This window comes from Macrotis lagotis, chromosome 4 (genome assembly GCF_037893015.1).
Source record: "Macrotis lagotis isolate mMagLag1 chromosome 4, bilby.v1.9.chrom.fasta, whole genome shotgun sequence".
In the NCBI taxonomy this organism is placed as follows: Eukaryota; Metazoa; Chordata; class Mammalia; order Peramelemorphia; family Peramelidae; genus Macrotis; species Macrotis lagotis.
The window spans coordinates 82556181-82575596 of record NC_133661.1 but is presented as its reverse complement, the minus strand read 5'-3'; the positions used below and the strand labels follow the sequence as shown (position 1 = coordinate 82575596).

The following is a 19416-nucleotide window of genomic DNA, read 5'->3' as shown; positions in this document are numbered from 1 at the left end:
CAACTAAATCTGTCTTTAAAAGTTGAATAGGGGTGCAGTAAATAGAGCATTGGCCCTGGAGTCAGGAGAATCTGAGTACACATCTGCTTTCAGACACTTAATAATTGCTTAATTGTGTGACCTTGGGCAAGTCACTTAACCCCATCACCTTGCAAAAAGACCAAAAAATAAAAAAAAAGTTGAATAAAGAACAATTTTCATATACCTTACCCTGCTTACAGTTTTGTCTTCCTAGGGTGATCTGAATAGTCTCTTATAAAGCAAACTTAACTTTTCTTAGCCCCTTCTTTTATTGCATCATATGGGAATTTTTAAATTAACCAGTAAACTAAACATTGCTTTTGGGTTCTTCTGATATTTAGATAAAATTGTTGATAAAAAAAAAATTTGAGTAGACACAACTTTTCTGCACTTCAGCTTAATCAATGACTCTTCCAACCACCAATATATACCTTTATCATAGCACTTTGTGCTATAAATGTAGAGAAAGAACCACTTGATCAAGATCCATTTATCCAAGTAGATGTACATGTAATACCACCTTAGTCTTTAAGAAATAAATGCCTAAAAATCCCAGCAGGTGGGGATGTTGCTCTATGAACCAAATCTGACTGAGGAACCTTGGGACAATTTTATTCTCCAGTGTAGTTGCCTTGCAAATTAACCTTAGGTGCAACTTGAGGCCCAGGATAGGGCAGGTTTCAAAATATTTATAGAAATTGTGTCAATTCTTACTTTTGTTTTAATCCTGAGAAGAAATTATGACAAGAGAGCAACATTCATGCTATTAACCTGATTTAGCCTTAACCTGGTTTAGCCTTACCTTTTAGAATAAGAAGACTTCTATCATTGGCACTTGTAGCTCCTCCTGTGCCCTCCTACTCCTTGCTTGCCTTTGAGAGTCAGGAGAGCCTAACTCAAGTTCTTTCTCCACCACCCAAAGATTGCATGAGGACTGTAGATGAGTCACTTGAACTCCTTGGGCCTTAGATTTCCCACCTAGTCTTTGGATTACTTGTCCCCTTTTAATATCAATATCATTGCTTTTTTCCATTATTCTATCTAATTAGTAATACAAAAGTTAACTATTTATTTAATCATATAATTTGTGGGGTGGGGGGTTTTCACCTACAGGAACTTTGCCAGTTAATGAATCTTTGGGCACAAAGATTCTGTGCCTTGGAGGAAACATGTGGAAATATCAAGAATCCACTCAGAAATATTCAAGAAAAAATACAACAGTAAGATATTTTTCCTTTCTGCATATAACTTTTTTTAGTAACATCTGTAAGCCAATGTATTAGATTCAACATAAATTTAAGCCCCTGAAAATAATTTTGTTTAGAAATTTAGAAGATAGGAGTTAATATAAAAGGATAACATAGTTCCTTAGCTCTCATTTTTAATCATTTGGATGAGTTTATTGAGTTTACTTGTGTCAGGCTCTATGCTAAGTATTAGGAATATAAATAAAAGCAAGTAAGACAGTCCTTAATATCATACACTTTCTGACTGAAACCCAGGCTTAAATGCCAAAAGAAGAGTTTGCATTTGATCTTAGATGCAAAGAAAGAATTTAGGACAGATGGATAGGTTTAGTAAATTAAATTCTTAGGTGTGTTAGGATACATGTGCTGTTCACACAACATTGTTATTCATTTAAATGATGGACATCAGACATTTATCACTGCTCTTTGAAAGGCTAGGGATTATTTTCTTTAGCATCTCTACCAATCTAAAATGAGAAATAGCTTTTATTTTATTTTATATTTGGTGAAATAATAGGGATTTAAGTGTGACCTTGCCCAGGGGTCACACAGCTAGTAAATGTAAAGCATCAGAGGTTGGATTTGAACTTATTTCTCCACTGGCCCTGGAGTTAGGAAGGACCTAACTTCTTAAAATATATTTTATTTTCAAATTTAATTTATTGAAACTACTTATTCAGCAATGCCAGAGAGTATGATTGAGTCTCTTTACACCAGAGTTCCCTATTTGTAGGTCGTGTAGTCTTACTGTTAATTATAAATCCTGGAAACAAAGAAATAAGATCCTGTAATAGATGGGTTGATTTATAAAGGGATTGTGTGTGTGTGTGTATGTATGTATGTATGTATGTATGTATGTATATGCATGCCTGTATGTTTATTTCAAGAATCACTTTCTTTATGATGAATTTATTGTCATGAGAATCAAGTTATATAAGAAAAGATTTCTGATCTGAGTTAAAAAACTCAATCAGAGCTGAGGGAGTTGTTTGGTTTTTTTAATATTTTATTTATTTTTTCAACTACACGCAAAGATAGTTTCAGCAATCATCTTTTGGTAAGGTTTTGAATTTCCCATTTTTTCCCTCACTCCCTTCCCCCTTTTCCCCTTACAGAAAGTAATCTAATAAAGGTTATGTGTTTACCTATGTTAAATATATATATCCATATTAATCATGCTGTGAAAGAAGAATCTAATCAAAAAGGGGAAAAAACCCCAGATACATAACAAAACTTTTAAAAATTGAAGATAGTAAGCTTTGGTCTACATTTAAACTCCACAGTTCCTTCTCTGGATTTAGATGGTATTTTCCATCAAAAGTCTTTTAGACTTGTCTTTGAATTTCATACTGCTGAATACTTGATCGTCACCCTGTCATGGTTGATCATCACTCCATTTGTTGTTCTGCTTTCTTCAATTGGCATTAATTCATGCAAGTCTTTCCAGGCTTTTCTGGAATCCTGTTCTTCAAGATTTCTTATAAAAGAATAGTGTTCCATCACATACATATAATTTGTTCAGCCATTCTCCAAATGATGGGTATCCCCTCAATTGCCAATTCTTTGCCACTTCAGACAGAGCTGCTATGAATATTTTTGTACATGTTGGGTTTTTATCCTTTTTCATGATCTCTTCAGACCTAGTAGTGGTGGTGTTGAGTCAGATGGCAGACACATTTTTATTGTCCTTTGGCCATAATTCTAAATTGCTCTCCAGAAAGGTTGGATTGGTTCATAACTCCACCAACAGTGCACCAGTGTCCCAGATTTCCAACACTGATCATTATCCCATTGATCATTATTCTTTCTGGTCATATTGGCCAATTTGCATTTCTCTAATCAATAATGATTTACAAAAAAATGAGAGTAATTTTTCATATGACTATTGATAGTTTTAATTTCTTTATCTGAGAACTGCTGGTTCATTTATCAATTGGGGAATGACTTGTATGCTTATAAATTTGACTCAGTTCTCTATATATCTTGGAAATGAGTCCTTTATCAGAAACACTAGCTGTAAAAATTGTTTCCCAACTTAATACATTTCTTTTAATCTTGGTTGCATTGGTTTTATTTGTTCAAAAACTTTTCAATTTGATGTAATCAGAATATCCATCTTTCATTTATAATGTTCTCTAGCTCTCTTTTGGTCATGAATTGCCCCCCCCTTTCCATAGATCTGACAGATAAACTATTCCTTGTTTTCCTAATTGGTTTATAATAATAATAATTTTTATGTCTACATTCTATACCCATTTCAACCCTATCTTGGTATAGAATGTGAGATGTTGGACTCTGCCTAATTTCTGTGATACTATCTTCCAGTTTTCTCAGCAGTTTTTAAATCATAGTGAGTTCTTATCCCAGAAGCTAGAATCTTTGGGTTTATCAAATAGTAGATTATTATAGTCATTTGCTGCTGTTTCTTTTGCACCTAGTCTATTCCATTTCTTAACCAGTAACAGGTTTGATGATTGTTTCATAATATAATTTTAGATCTGGTAGTCACCCCTTTTGTTTTTCTTTTTCACTAATTCCCTTAATATTCTTGATCTTTTGTACCTCTAGATGAGTTTAGTTTCTATTTTTTCTAGCTCAGTAAGTTTTTTTTTTGGTAACTTGATTGGCATGGCACTGAATAATTAATTTAATTTAGGTAGGATTGTCATTTTTATTATATTAATTCAGCCCACTATGAGCAAATGACATTTGCCCATTTATTTGAATCTTCTTATTTGTGTTTTATAGTTTCTCTTAAAAATATTTCTGTCCTTTTATCCTAAATCATTTTGGAGATGATGATTAATTGTTATCCTTTAGCTATCCCTTTTCTAGATTATGTAATGATCATTACTGTTCTATTTTCAGTTTGTCAGATGATACCTTTATAAAATTTTACAGTGCTAAAAGTTATGCTATTGGGGCGTCTAGGTGGCGCAGTGGATAAAGCACTGGCCCTGGAGTCAGGAGTACCTGGGTTCAAATCCAATCTCAGACACTTATTAATTACCTAGCTTTGTGGCCTTGGGCAAGCCATTTAACCCCATTTGCCTTGCAAAAACCTAAAAATTAAAAAAAGTTAATGTTATTTTATTATAATAATACAGTTGACATTTTTAGTTGGCTCTTTTTGTGAGATATCTTAGGGAGAGGTACTTTAGTCTCACAATTATAAATTGAATAACTTCTAAGACTTCTAAGAGACAGTTAATTCCTTCCACTATTAAGTAGTGTTTGGTTTTATTATGTTACTTCAACAGTTTGATAGACAGGTATATTGTATTTTTTTACAAATAGTTTTATATAAACCGTTATGATGTGTAAAATGGGACTTTTCAGTATTTTCCTTAGATCCTTTGATTCAAAATTATTTGAGCATGAATGTATATATAGTATAAAATAAAGCACTCACAAAACTGACATATAACATTTTAAAATTTACAAAACCCTTTATATACATTTTCTCTTTGGACACTCAACTACATCCCTATGTGATTGGTATTACAATTATTAGGTGAACTGATACCATGACTCATAAGTACTAGAGTAAGCGTTTGAACCCAGGCTCTCATGACTCCAGGTCTTATTCTTCTAAAAGATAATAATCCCTGCCCTGAAAAAATTCTGTAGTCTATTAAGAGAGAAAATCAAATAGAGTACAAATTAGAATTAGTATAAAGTACAACAAGATGAAATGAGGGATGATCATGTTGATTTAGTTCATTTGACTGTATTTGTCTCATGAGAGGATTTGAGGGATATCATTTGGAAGTGACAGTAATAATGGGGAAACATTTTAAAGATAAAGGAGATTCTTCTAGTTTAGCTTTAGAAAAGACTTTTTAGAAGTTCTGAATTTGAGTTGGGTCTTTTCAAAGATGGGTAAGATTCTATCAATAGGCAGATATTGGAATAGAGGGAGTATTACAAGTATAAGGAACAACATTGGCAAAGATGTAGCTTGTAAGAAAGTGTGGGATGTTAAGTGCCAGTGGATATTCAAGAATGTATGGATGTTAAGAAGCTCAGTGTTTGGGATAATTTAATAAAACTGGGTTTGTTTAGGCCAAATTGTATAGGGACTTGAATGTCAAACCGAAGAGTTCAGATTTTATTTGATAATCTATGATAAACATTAAAAGTGTGTTTGATCAGATCTGTGCTTTAAAATGATTAGTCTGGTTTTAGTATATATTAAACAGATTGTAGTATAAGAGAATGAAATCTTATACCACAGTAGTCCAGGTGAAGGATAATGATGGTTTGAAGTTGAATCATGATAGCAAAAATAGTTTGCAAGAAATATTGTAGAGATAGAAACTTTTCAGAACGGTGATTGGAGGAATGTTTGGGATGAGGAAAAAGGAAAAGTCAAAGATGGTTAATGTTCTAAGCATGGGTAACTGGGGAATAGTGCTGCCATTGGCAGAAAAAAACAGATTCAAAAAGAAAAAGCAGATTTTAGGGATAAAAGAGGGTCTCAGTTTGACCTGTTGTACTTGTTTTTTTATAAAGATTTTATTTATTTTTGAGTTTTATAATTTTTCCCCTAATCTTACTTCCCTCTCCCCCCCCCCACAGAAGGCAATTTGCCAGCCTTTACATTGTTTCCATGACCTGTTGTACTTGTAAATGAAACATCTAGTTGGAAATATGCAGTAGGTAGCTGGAAATGTAAATCTGAGATTTGGGAGGGAAATTAGGGCAGGAGATAAAGATTTGGAAAACCTGCACAGTAGAGGTGATTATCTTAGGAATAATGGTGTAGACAGAGAAGAACACCAAGAAAGAGGAAATCAAGATGGAGCAGATAGAGGCTGCAGGAGAATCATGACAGTGATGTGTATTCCAGTGGAAGAGACTGTCAAGGAAAGTTGTTATTTGTTGTTCAGTTGTTTCAATTATGTCCTAATATATATGTGTGTGTGTGTGTGTGTGTGTGTGTGTCCTACTCTTTGTAATCTCATTTAGGGTTTTCTTGGCAAAGATACTGGGATAATTTGCCATTTCCTTCTTCAGCTCATTTTAATAAATAAGGAAACTGAGGCAGATAGGATTAAGTGATTTGTCAGGGTCACACAACTAGTTAAGTATCTGAGACCAATTTTGAACTCTGGAAGAGTCTTTGGAACTCCATCTTTAGTGCCACCCATCTGGCCAAAGGAAGGTTAGCATTGCCACATTCTTCAGATGTCAAGGAAGATAAGGGCTAAGAAAAGCCAACTGGATTTGCATTTTGGTTTTTTATAAAATGGGCATACTAATATCTGTAGTACTACTTTACCATATTGATGCAAAACTTATTAATATCTGTGAAGAGCTTTGCAAATTTGAATGAATTCTATAAAAGTTAATTATTGTAATTATTTGGTTAAATTTGGGAACTGTTTCAATGGAATGGTCAAAGTGAAAGCCAGATTACAAAGAATTGAGTGGATGGTGAAAAAAGTGGAAGCAACAAATACAGACTACTTGTTCAAGAAGTTTGGATGGGCAAAACACATTAGGAACATTGTTTTGTTTTGTTGTTTTGTTTTTGCAAGGCAATGGGGTTAAGTGGCTTGCCCAAGGCCACACAGCTTGAACTCAGGTCCTCCTGACTCCAGGGCTGGTGCTCTATCCATTGTGCCACCTAGGTGCTCCTTTTGTTTTGTTTTAATATACTTAGGAGACCTGAAAAAGTGTATGTAGTCAGAAGGGAAAGAACCTGCTAAAAGTTTTGAGGGGCTCTGGTCCCTTTAGTGGATAGCCAGGTAAAAGGTATGTTTGAAGAACTGGGAGATAAAGGAAAATTCTGTTTATAATAGAACAATGAGTTCCAGGGCAAGAAAGTGCTTTTCAGGTAGTGATGAGATAAGTAGGAAAGATCTGGAGTAAACTGTTTTTGCCTAGGACAGGGGTTCAGGATAAAAAATAAGAGGAAGTAAACTGGAGGAGCATTCTTAGCTATGGGGATAAAAAGTGATCAAATGTCAAAATTGCAATAAGAATTTGATGAAGTGGAATATTGGCGAAGTAGTCTATGCCTTGAAAGGAAAATCTGACCTACTCCGGTTATTATGAAGCCATGTTGATGGTGTATGCAAACCCAAAGGTCTCCATAGGTGACTCACAGTTGGGCAAACCTGGAAATGAGGACAAAGAATTGTAGCCATGGGACAAAAAATGGGGAACAGGAATGATATAATCTGCTGATAAAGGAACTCAAAAGATGATGCATATCAAAAAGTGGAAATAGTCATAGCCTCTTGGATTCATCTCTCTACTTAAGTTATGAGTCTCACCTCCCCAGCCAGTAAAAACATTGCAAATGAAATAGGCTTATTTATGAACTATGCAATAATCATATTTCTCATTTTATCAGGATTCATAATTGTAGTTATGGCCTTTTTTTTCCTCACAGGCATTCCCAGGATATCGTAAGCAGTACAACTTCTCACAACAAAAAATTCCTTGCTGTTTCTGATGATTTGGCACAAGAACTTAGATATTTTAACCATCAAAGTACTGAGTTGGTTGAAGAGTCTATCAAACATTATGAGAAACTCAGTTGCAACATTAAAACAGTGTCACAAGAAAGCCAACAGTGGTATAATGATATGAATACAAATACTGTCCGCTTTTCAGATCAGTGGCTATCTGGTTTACACAAAAGAAAAGAAGAACTTGATAACTTAATAAAGGTAATATTTCTAACAGGAACCTACTTTGAGAAGAAAAGTATTGGTCAGAAAATTAGATGATTTTTGTCTAGGAATTTACTTTAAAGTACATTTCTTTCTAAAGTAGTTTGTTTCCTTTGAGCTCACCTTTAATGCATAACTATGATGGTAAATGATCCTAATTTTATGCTTTGATTGATTAGCCTCTTATCTAGTGATTAAGAAGTCCTTGTCATCCAGGTCCTACTTTTGAATTTTTTTTGTTATTTATTAGCATCTTAAGAAAGAACACTAATACCGTGCTTATATATGCTATTTTTACTTTTACAATATGCAGTCAAGCTTTTTATGTCAATATTGTGCCAAGTGTCTAATCCCATAGATTTGATGGCCATTCAAAGAAGTCAGGCTTGTGACCTGACTTAATTGCTTGTGTGTAACACTGAAGTTCTTTATGGCTTGATTTCTTCTTCTGCAAAATAAAGATATTTCTCCAGGATTCCCATAAAGGAAAATCAAAATGTTTGTATCATTTCAGCTTGTCAAAAGACGTACCATTTTAAAAAACTGGTGAATCTAATTTTGGAAATTTTCATTTCTGTGCACTTTAGGTTGTAAAGCAAGATTGTATTGTATCCACATCAAAGATCATGGAAAAAGTCAAAGGAGAAAAGGCAGTACAAGACAGTCAACTGACCTCCTTCCATGATGAGATAACTAATGACAAGGAAAAGTTGGTGGAACAGAGTAAAGAACTTAATGATATCATAAAAACTGGCTGGAATAAACTTAATTGCTTCTTGCAGCAGGACCTGAAACTGGATATTCCAACAGGTAGTTTAAGACAGAAACCAAGTTTTGTTACAAAAGCATATGATGGGGGTGGCTAGGTGGCACAGTGGATAGACCACTGGCCCTGGAGTCAGGAGTATTTGAGTTCAAATCCAGCCTCAGACACTTAATAATTACCTAGCTGTGTGGCCTTGGGCAAGCCACTTAACCCCATTGCCTTGTGAAAAAAAAAAACCTAAAAAAAAATTTCAGTTCAAAAGTATATGTTGAATTAAATTTCTTGTTTGTTTACTGAATAACTAATGTTGTGCTAGGTATGATGAGAATGTAAAGTATAAGACATCACTAGCCCAGGTGGGCAGACAAGACTGGCAAATGTGGAGAGAAAATAGAGAATGATGGGACTACATTTAATGCAGTGTTAGCTAGGGTGAGTTGCACATAAGGGCCAAGGGCCATCTGAGAGGTAAAACATCAGTATGAAATGAAGTAATTATTAAAAACTAGATAAGACTACTGAATGTCAGAAATGAAAGAGAGTTTGAAAAGCATCTAAGCCCATCCTCTCATTTCACGGAATAAACTTCATCAAGACCACACAGACCCCCTGCAACATAGTTATTGTTGGAGCACAAGTCCTTTGACTCCAAATCCCAAGTTCCTTCCCTTTTACATAATATGTTCTAGGAGGAGGGACTTGAAGTGGATAGGGTGAAACCAAGGGAGGAGAAATCACATGTGCAAACCTGCTTGGAGACGAGCCTGAAATGGGTCATTTGGAGGACATTGAAAATTGGACCTGATGGAGGTGATAAAGTTGACAAATAGGAGCCAGAGCCTAGAGAATCTAAGATCAGAGACTTACTGATATCAGGGTGGTAGGAACTACTAACCTCATCTACTGCAACCCCTGAAACTGAGGCCAAAGAGGGGAAGTAACAGTCCCAAGGTCAAAAGGATAGTCAAAAGAGAAGTGACCCAGATCCAGGATCTCTAGGACTATTTCATAAGAATCTTGAGTTTGTTCATTGAGAACCATTGAAGGTTTTCGGATTCTTTTGGAATGTTTTTAATTTTTTTTTTTTCAAAGAGAACCTGAAAAATAGGTGGTGAAGGTAAGAAAAATAAAAGACTGGATGAAATATAAGCAGGGGATTTTTTTTTTAACTTCAGGAATTGCCTTCAGAATTGATGCCATGTTCTTTTGCATTGTGGTAGACTTTTGGGTATTAAAGGTATATACAATTCTTGTAAATGATTTAAAGTAATACAGAACCAAAGATAATGATGAGAAGATTAATAGTCAAATTGAGTTTTGTCTTTTTGGGGAGGAATGAGGCAATTGGGATTAAGGGACTTGTTCAGGCTCACACAGTTAGGAAGTGCCAAATGTTTGAGGCCAGATTTGAATTCAGTTTTTAATGACTACAGGGCCAGTGCTCTAGATGCCCCAGTTGAGTCAATTAATAAAAACTTTTTGTATGTGAGTTGTAAATTAGTTCTGACATCAGTGTTAAGTGTTCTAAAAATAGTTCAAACAGCAGCACCATTATTAGAATAAATGCCTGACTTCCCAACTTACTGTTTCAAATAACAATATTCATTTGGGCTATAAGTTCTGGTCTATTTGTTTAAAAGTCATTCTCATTACTACTTCATTGGATTGGAAACCTCAAATGTGTATGTGAAGCTCTCAGTATCAGATACTGAGATAATGGCCACACTGTCATTCTGTAATAAGAGCCAAGAAGGACATTAAAAACCATCTCACCAGTTTTTTCCTTTAGATGTTAATTAGGTCCTTAAGGGCACAAGTTACAATGAATTGCAAATATAAGACTAGAACCAAGGTCTCTAGACTTACAGCTTTGTACTGCATAGTGGTATTTCAATTCATTTATTTGTTTGCAATGTTCACAAAAGGTTCAACCCCACAGAGGAAAACATATGCCTACCCATCCACATTGCTGAGAACTGAACCTCGGGAGCAACTCATCAGTCGGTTAAGAGAAAAACAACCTGAGCTATTTACAACAGAAATTACTAAAGCAGGGGAAGATCCAAGTGAGGTAAAATGAAGTGTCAGAATCTCAGAGTTCTTGTTACTCCTTCATCATGGTCCTCCTTTTTAATTTTCATACTGTATACACACCTTTATATGAGCATGTGAGTCTACCCTTCCTTCTTTCATCCTTGACTCCTTAACCTCCTCTCCTAAAATTTATTTTGTGTACCTGACTTAAATTTTTCTATACATTCTTAGATATCAGAGCACTTTTGTGTCTGCCCTTCACATAAAGCTTAAGAATGTTTACAGTGTGTCTACAGATGTGTAATGACTGCTTCATAAATGCTTGTTCAATTGAGTCCATCTTTATTTTTTAGGACTCCTGTGAAGAGAAACCTGTTCTGGAACTTACTAATGAAAACATCTTAAGTGATGAACCAACAGTGGACACAGATGTGTATGATCCCATAAATGGGGGTGTTCCTTTTTTTCAGGTAAGTAATAATGTCACTTCTGAGAGAATTGTTCTTGCATCTGCTAATACCTAATGTAATTGCTATTCAATTTAAAGAATTTGGAGGGCGGCTAGGTGGTGCAGTGGATAGAGCACCAGACCTGGAATCAGGAGCACCTGAGTTCAAATCCAGCCTCAGACATTTAATAATTACCTAGCTGTGTAGCCTTGGGCAAGCCACTTAATCCCATTGCTTTGCAAAAATCTAAAAAAAAAATTAAAAAAAAATTTTTAGAAGAATTTTATAAGGGACCTTAAATATTGAGTCCAAAACTGTCTTTTTTTTTTTTTTTTACAGAGAAGGAAACTGAAATATCTCATATTGTTGAGTGACCTAAGGTCACTCACTGAGGGTCATGAGTTAAGAACAATCAGTGACCATTAGTGGTCATCTTCCCCCCTGACTGGTCTAAGATCATACTATTGGTAGATAGCAGGACCAGGCTTTGAAGCCAAAACTACTGACTCCTAAGCAGGTTCTTCTATTCCTTTGCTGGGCATTAGTGATTGGAGGGCTGGTCTGGGAGGAAGACCAGGGCAAGTCATTTAACTTCATGCCCTAATAACTATCTAAGGACTGGAGGTTACTTATATGATACTCTGATGCATTTGGTGGAGGAAGCTTCCAACAGGTGAAATATAGTGCCAAATAATTAGGTAACCTAGATTTTAAAATCTTGTTTGCAAGGACAAAACTTTGTCATAGGTTTCCATAAAAATTATGTTGTTAACTTTTTTAAAACTATATTTTGAGGTTATGGGATGGAGAAAAGACAGCTCTTATCTGTACCCACTATGTCACACTTCCTGCTCCTCAGTTCTGACACTCTACCTCCTGAATTGTATATTCCTTCTTCCACCTTCACTAAGCAGAATCTCCATCAGATAGCTCAAAGTGAAGAACAGTTACTCCCAATGATCACTGAGTTTTTTACCTGCCCCCAGCTAGAAAGACTGGAATATTACATTAGTCACTGCTGTTAGTTACCTTTCCCAACTCTACTCACCTATTCAGGGAGCCCAGCATTATTGCCTGGCTCTGAGAACATGGTAAACTTAGGAAGCTGAGGCTATACAGGACATTGGAACCTTTCTTCTGTATTTTTTGAACTATATTTATCTATATTATTATTATTAACCAAAAAAAAAGCAAAAACCTTTTAGAAAACTCATGAATTTGATGAAATTAAGCTAAAAACCTAATTCAGTAAAAAAAATTAGAGGTTATCTATCTTTGTTTCTGTCTCAGATTGGTAGCCTTAAACACCATTTTCTATTCAGAAAGTAACAGGTCTAGGAAAATGAGGTGAAAACAAGAGTAGATCTTTAACCTAATTTAGAAAGGAAATAGCATAATGATAGGTGATGGTGGTAGTCAGGGATACCTGAGTTAGAGTCCCACCTCTCAAATTTTTATTCAATTCAGTAAATATTAACTTATTAGTTTTGTGACTAAAAAGTCACTTAATATCTCTGAGGTTCCATTTTCTCATCTATAAAATGGACATAATATCTACTTAAAGATTATAAAACCCAAAGGAGATACTGTATGAAATATGCAATTGAGGGAAAACAGATTAGAGAAGAGAGAAATAAGAAATGCTAGCATAAACAAATAATAAAGAGAATGAGAACTCCCTTAAAAATTTTTGAAAGTTTAGACTTCTTGTTCAAGTTGGTTTGGAAAGAAATAGAAGAGATAGAAACAAAAGCTTTGGACAGTTGTGGTAGCTGAGCGCCTCAGCAGAGTAGCTGGTACTTCCCTCATCAGTGTCAATATCCTCCTTTCTCCCATCCTAAGGCTGGAGGAGCATCTACCAGAGGCCTGCATTTGCCTTCTCCACTTCATTCCACTTTTTGCAGGCACAGGATAGGGCTCTGCCTTGGTCACTCCCTACCTTACTTGGAAGCCTCAGCTCACTTGCAAGGTGGTGGGCTGCAACTTCCTTCAATAAATGTTTGAAGATTTTTTTTTTTTTGCAGCCTCTTAGAAACATCTGTAGAATGATGAGAACCCTGATAAAATAAAATTCATTCATGGAAAAAATTAATCCTTTTTTTAGAACTATAAATGTAAATGCTAACTCTGTTTGTTACATTTGTGTTTAATTTTTTCTTTCCCTAATATCCACAGCATAAAAAGTCCTCCAGAAAGGATAAAGAAAACAGAGTTGTAAACGTTGTGGAGAAGTCAAAAGTGGAAGAAATTCTAGAACATTCTGCTGTTAAGTCTAAACTACCTTTAAAAGCCCAGATAAATAATTAACTTTTTATAAATCTCTCTTGTAACTCTGATCTTGGTTATTATTTAGGAATTTGACAAGTATAGACTATCTTGAGGTTTTTGGTTTGTTTTTATTTAGTCAGTGGGTTTGGTCATTTATAGTAATATTGTCAAATATTTCATTTGGTGCTTATTTGGGGTTTGCATTAAATAAAATTGTATTTCCACTTTTTGTCTGGGATAGCCCAACAAATGAGAAAGTTAAAGTAGTTATTTTCTTAAGAGCCTATATTACATTTTTGTACATCCAAAACAAATGCAAGACTACGTTGTTCTTCTAGGCTTGACCTTATATTGGAAAAATATTCCCAGCAAACTGTTCCTAGAGTTAGGCTGCCCCCTGTGGGGGCACTCTTATATACTTTCTTATGTGTAAATATTGTCTATATCATTCTCTGCCCCTTCTCTCCCCCTGCCATATTAAAGACTCACTTGATAGAATTGTCTAATTAGATTAGTAGATAATATCCTTTTTCTATGTATGAGATTCTTGGACATGTCTAACATTTTGTATTGAGTATGCCTGAGGTAATTAACTATAGGGGTAAAAAAGGAGAAAATGATTCAGTCAGAGGAAATATAGATATCAAAGTGTACCCATTGAAGGATGTCACTGTGTTGTGAAGAATTTCTTTTATAGCTATATATTTGTTTTATATATTTCCTATAAAACAGGAATGATAGTGTTGTGGATAAAGAACTTGTCTTAGAGCCAGTGAAACCTGGGTTCAAGTCTTATCTTTGATATATATATATTTTAGTGTTTACCTGAAAAAAAATCACTTAATCTTTCAGTGAAACTCTCTAAGGCTGTTAGTTTTAGAGAAGGTGATATCTTAACACTGGTAAAGGGAGTATCCTATAACAATGAGATCATAGTTCTTATCCAAGTCCTTATGCCTTCTGAACACAGGAACAGAAGAGAACACTTGCTTTATTACCCTCCGAGAGAGCACGAGATAGGAGGGTGGAAAAGAGAATAGATAGGAATAAGCTTGAGATATTTGGGTCAGGGGAAAGAAAGATATATTTCTCTTTTTCTGTTTTCCAAAGCTGTTCTCTTATTTTTCCCACAATTGGAAATGGTATAGGATCACATCATTTGTGACCTATGAATTATTAACATTTGTATATTTTTTATGTGCATGTATGTATCTATAATAGATGGACAATAATCATATACACATATAAATTGGAAGATTTCTGTGGGGAAACTTCCATAGGGAATGAACCCAGTTTACAAATCATTTGCCCTCTCATATTTTGCTAACCAGGTTATCAACTGAATATTAAATGGCACAAATTTTAAGGCTTCTTCTGTAGTGAAATGTTTGGTCAAGTTATTCACAGGTCAGATATTTGTTACATAAAAGAAAGAAGACTGACTTGGAATTGACGAGTCTCTCAGAAAAATATACTTGTTCCCATCCCAATACTAAAATTGAATCACAAAATCATGTCTTATTTTTAGCATCTTTGGAAGGTCCCCATTGCTGATGGTGAATTTGTGCTAATCTATTCACATCCTTATTCCTTTGAATTGCATTTCTCATTCCATAACAAGTGTGATTTTTATGAGGCTACTGATTAAAGTCAAAGCTGCCCATTGACACTATAATTTTTCTTTATTCAGTTGAAAATTTTATTTTTAAGTGCCTACCATATGTAGAGAATTGTGCTAGTTACTGGCCAGAGAATGCACTGTTCATTTCAGACATGCCTCTACCCTCATAAATTTATAATCCAGTGATAGTGGTGTTAATAACAAAGTTAATAACAAAGTAACCATAAAAAGTTTAATCTTAGATGTTGTTTATCCTTCGTTCTCAAAAAGGACCATGACATCAGAGAGGTGATGCCATGCCATGCCTATGACTTATGTTTGACTGAGGTCATGCTGTGTCAAGATATCAGCCTCATTTTCTCTTTCAGAGCCATCTGGGTCCAGTAGTCAGATAAGTATCAGAATGATTGGAGGTGGACTGGGGAAAAGGTGGGAAGCCTTGACCTTTTCAAGTGAAGGTCCCTCCCAGGTCTTGGTTTGTCTGTGGCAGCACCCATTCAGTGATTTGGATGAGGAATGCATTGAGGCTAGATTATGGAGGATCTTGAATAATAAATAGGTTTTAGGAGTTTATTCAGTACAATATTGAGCAAAGTACTATGAGAACAAATCTATTTGAAGACCAAATCTTTTTCACATGAATCCAATTCACCTTAGATCCAAAGAACCTCAGATTGGAAGGTTTTTTAATTGTTATTTTGGCTGCCTTTGTACCCTGGCAGCCTCTAATAGATAAAGACATTAGTCTTTGCCAAAGTGAATGGAGTGATTTCTACAGCCTTCCAGTATGACTTTGACATTCATATTTGCCACATGTTCCTTGTCCATCTTTTCTAGTTTTACCAGCATTGTCTGTGTCCCATATAAAAGATTCCAGGTCTCTAAAGGATCACCAGGGTTAAGGATACAGTCAGATACCTAACACTAACATAGATAATACCTGGCCAGGCAATGGCTATGGACAAGAGATTAATGACAAACCAGACCACTGCTTACACTGTGCTTATGGTGCTATGTGGGCTCTGAAGAGGTCTCTTAAATGGAGTAGGATGGTGGTAGAATTAGCAAGCTCACTGGGAGCAGGTCTGTCTTCTTTCTATCTTCCTAACTCCAGACATGGTCCTTCTCGTGTATGTGGAGGAGTCATCATTTCACTTTTGTGAATAACCTCTCCCCTGCCCCAGGCTTCAGCCCTTGTCCCCTTTTGTGGCCGGTTTTTGTGAATGGCAGCTGAACACTTGGTGACCAACCTTCTTCCTCAAGGCCCCTGGCCTATCCAGCTTGATTGGGTCTGCCAGAGTGTTCCACCAGCGTGTAAGAACCCATAGTTTCCTTTATACCACAGTGAGAAACTAGAGAAGTATTTTATTGAGAGGTATCAGTAAGTGCTTAAAACATGAACATTGCTCTCGAGGAGATTATCATCTAGTTGTCAGAATAAGATACATCCATATGGAAATAAATCTTATGAAATCAAGCTTTTAAGTAAATTGCCAATAAGTGATAAGAACCATACAGGCTATGGGAATAGAAAAATTCATTTGGGAGGTTAAAGAAAGACTTCTTGAATGAGGTAGGTTTTGAACATTGACACAGTGATTGAAAATAGCTCTGGAACATCAATATGATGGACTAAAATCGGCTGTGATTTTTTTCCTAGCAAAGACTCATCATTAGTAATATAGAATGGCAAATAATAGCACTTCCCTTTTTTTTTTTTTTAAACCAGCAGGTTTGTAGGTTAGCAAGAAACTGTGGTTACACGATATGGAAGAAACATTGCCTCCAACAAAAAAAGAATGCATTTAGCATTAGAAATAAAGACTGAACAATTTCAAAATTTCCATTTTCTCACATGGCTGCTTAATGAATATTTTTTGTTTCATTTTATTTTAAGAACTGTTTTTTAGGGGCGGCTAGGTGGCACAGTGGATAAAGTACCGGCCCTGGAGTCAGGAGTACCTGGGTTCAAATCCGGTCTCAAATACTTAATAATTACCTAGCTGTATGGCCTTGGACAAGCCACTTAACCCTATTTGCCTTGCAAAAACATAAAAAAAAAAAAGAACTTTTTTAGATCAGGACTTTGCAACGCCAGCAGGCCATCTGGAACCTGCAAAGCAGATCTTGAAAAACCTCCTAAGTATATCTACTGCATTGGAAGGTTTTAGAACATTGGGTAATGGCAACTGGATGAATGAACCTTAAAAATGAAGTGGGACAATCAAGTCTACAATATAAATGTTGTATGGCTCTATTATAGGGATTTTCTTCAGCATAGTATGGGGCATGATGATAATAGCAATCTTTTTTTTTCCCTCTAAATCCTACAATTATAACTGATGTCTAATTTATCCTTTATTTCTTTTTTCTCAAATTTAATTTCCTAATGTCTAGCACCTGAAAATTTGAGACAGCTCAGTAACTGAACAAGACTGGAAGGAGTAGGTAGTTCATAGTTCAAAGGTTTATAGTTAACCTTATTAGCAAAATAAAAAGTCTTATTATTTGTTAAATGTGCACCATTCACCTATGCTACAAAGTATGGGCAAAGGTAAAGTCAATCTAATTAACCACAAAACTCATAGGAAATCATCTTTATCTTTTAATCTAGCTAATATTAAAGTTTGTGCTCTGAAATAAAAATTATCAATATAAGCTACTGATAAACTCAGAGCTAATTTAATAGAACTTAAAAATCTAATAAGATTAGGTTCAACATTAATTTATATTCCTTATGATATTTCCTTTCTGGCACTGAGTCTAGGGCTAAGTATGCAAAATAAACTTCTAAGGCAAATGGAAAAAGATTTGGCACTTTGTAGTATCATATAGTTTTTAGGACATTTCCCACTACCACCACTGAAAAAAAATGCATATTTTCTTTTGATTAAGGCACTAACATGAAATATGCTCCTTTATTTTTTCTATTTGATGCAAAGCATACTAGTGGTTTTTCACTTCATAAAACCTGGTTAGTAGAATATATCTCAAAGATAAATATAAATATTAGCTAAAATGCTCATTAGTTCTAATAATGATAATAATAATTCTCTGAATAACACAGCTGACTTATAAGACTGAGCAAAATTTTTTATTGTCAAACTCTAAATGAAAATTCAATTAAAAATTCTAAATATAGAAATAGGTTATTAAATTCTGTGTAAGGCAGTGGACAAATGATATAACAAATTTTCTTTAACTTCTGAATTGGTTTCTTCTATTAGATTCAAGCTCTACCCTCAAATATTTAGTAATTTCTAGCCCCAATCCTCATTTTATTGCTCTTTTAAATTTCTAACCCCAAATTATTTTCAAAGAAACCAGGCACTTCCACCCAGTGTTAGCCAAAAGTATCTTTTCCTCCATTAAGACTACTTGAAAAAGATATATCCATATATCAAGGAAATCAATCATTCTAACTTACTGAAACCATTCAAAACTTTCTCTTGAAAGAAACTAAATCTTGCAACATAGTCTTAGTTTCTAAATAAACTGTTTCAGGATAATAGCTTATGTTTAACAGTTGCAGTAGTAGGTGATATATCCCACTTGAGACTTCACTGTCTTAGAAGTTGAATTAACTTGAAGTATGAATAACTATGCATGTTACCTCAGCAGTTCAAAGTAAATGTTATAAGTAGCAAAATCAACCTACTTCTTAGTATTACTTGTCAATAGGATGGAGTAAAATCATAAACCAAATTACTTGTTTCTTAATATATTCCCTTTGAGGGAAGAAAGACATTTAAATAACTTAATATATTAAATAACTCCAACACTTTAAATTCAATGGGCTTGGGGGAAGAGGGAAAGGAACACCCGGAGTTGTGGTTTTTTTAACCAATTATGCTGTATTTTTATCTTCATATGTATATTGTTTCAGCAAAAAAGTGAAAAAATTGAATTTAAGTTTGACCAACCAATTAATCATTTTGCATATATGTTTGTTTAATGCCTGTATGTTACAAATTTAGATTGAATAAAATAAGTTTGCTATGATCAAAATTGTCACTTTATTTTTTATTTAGCATAAAACATAATCCAGCCAGTTATGATTTTATTTTAAAATAAAATCTTTATTGAATAGTAATTTATAAATCTCTAATCACCATTTTGCCCCTAATGAGTTTAAATTATCATATATTATCAATTTAAATACAAACACATAGTTATAAACTTAGATCAATGAAATTATGGTTATAATTCTAATTCTCATAAACTTTCTTAGTGATTCCAATAAGATAATGTTAATACCAGGAAGCACAATTTACATTATCTGATAATAATCAACAAATAAGTTCTAGATTTTGTCAGAGAAAAA

The 19416-nt window shown here is 34.6% G+C and overlaps 1 protein-coding gene across 1 annotated transcript in view; it reads left to right on the top strand.

Annotated features, from left to right (window-relative positions):
* The window catches only part of KIF11 (kinesin family member 11), a 71760-nt gene extending 52676 nt beyond the window's left edge, over nucleotides 1-19084 (top strand). The window contains exons 18-23 of the mRNA XM_074233360.1: nucleotides 1135-1241; nucleotides 7672-7951; nucleotides 8542-8764; nucleotides 10646-10791; nucleotides 11108-11224; nucleotides 13379-19084. Coding sequence (XP_074089461.1) covers nucleotides 1135-1241; nucleotides 7672-7951; nucleotides 8542-8764; nucleotides 10646-10791; nucleotides 11108-11224; nucleotides 13379-13510 — 1005 coding nt within the window. The 3' untranslated portion in view covers nucleotides 13511-19084. The remainder of the gene's footprint in view (nucleotides 1-1134; nucleotides 1242-7671; nucleotides 7952-8541; nucleotides 8765-10645; nucleotides 10792-11107; nucleotides 11225-13378) is intronic.
* The last annotated feature ends 332 nt before the right edge of the window (nucleotides 19085-19416 follow it).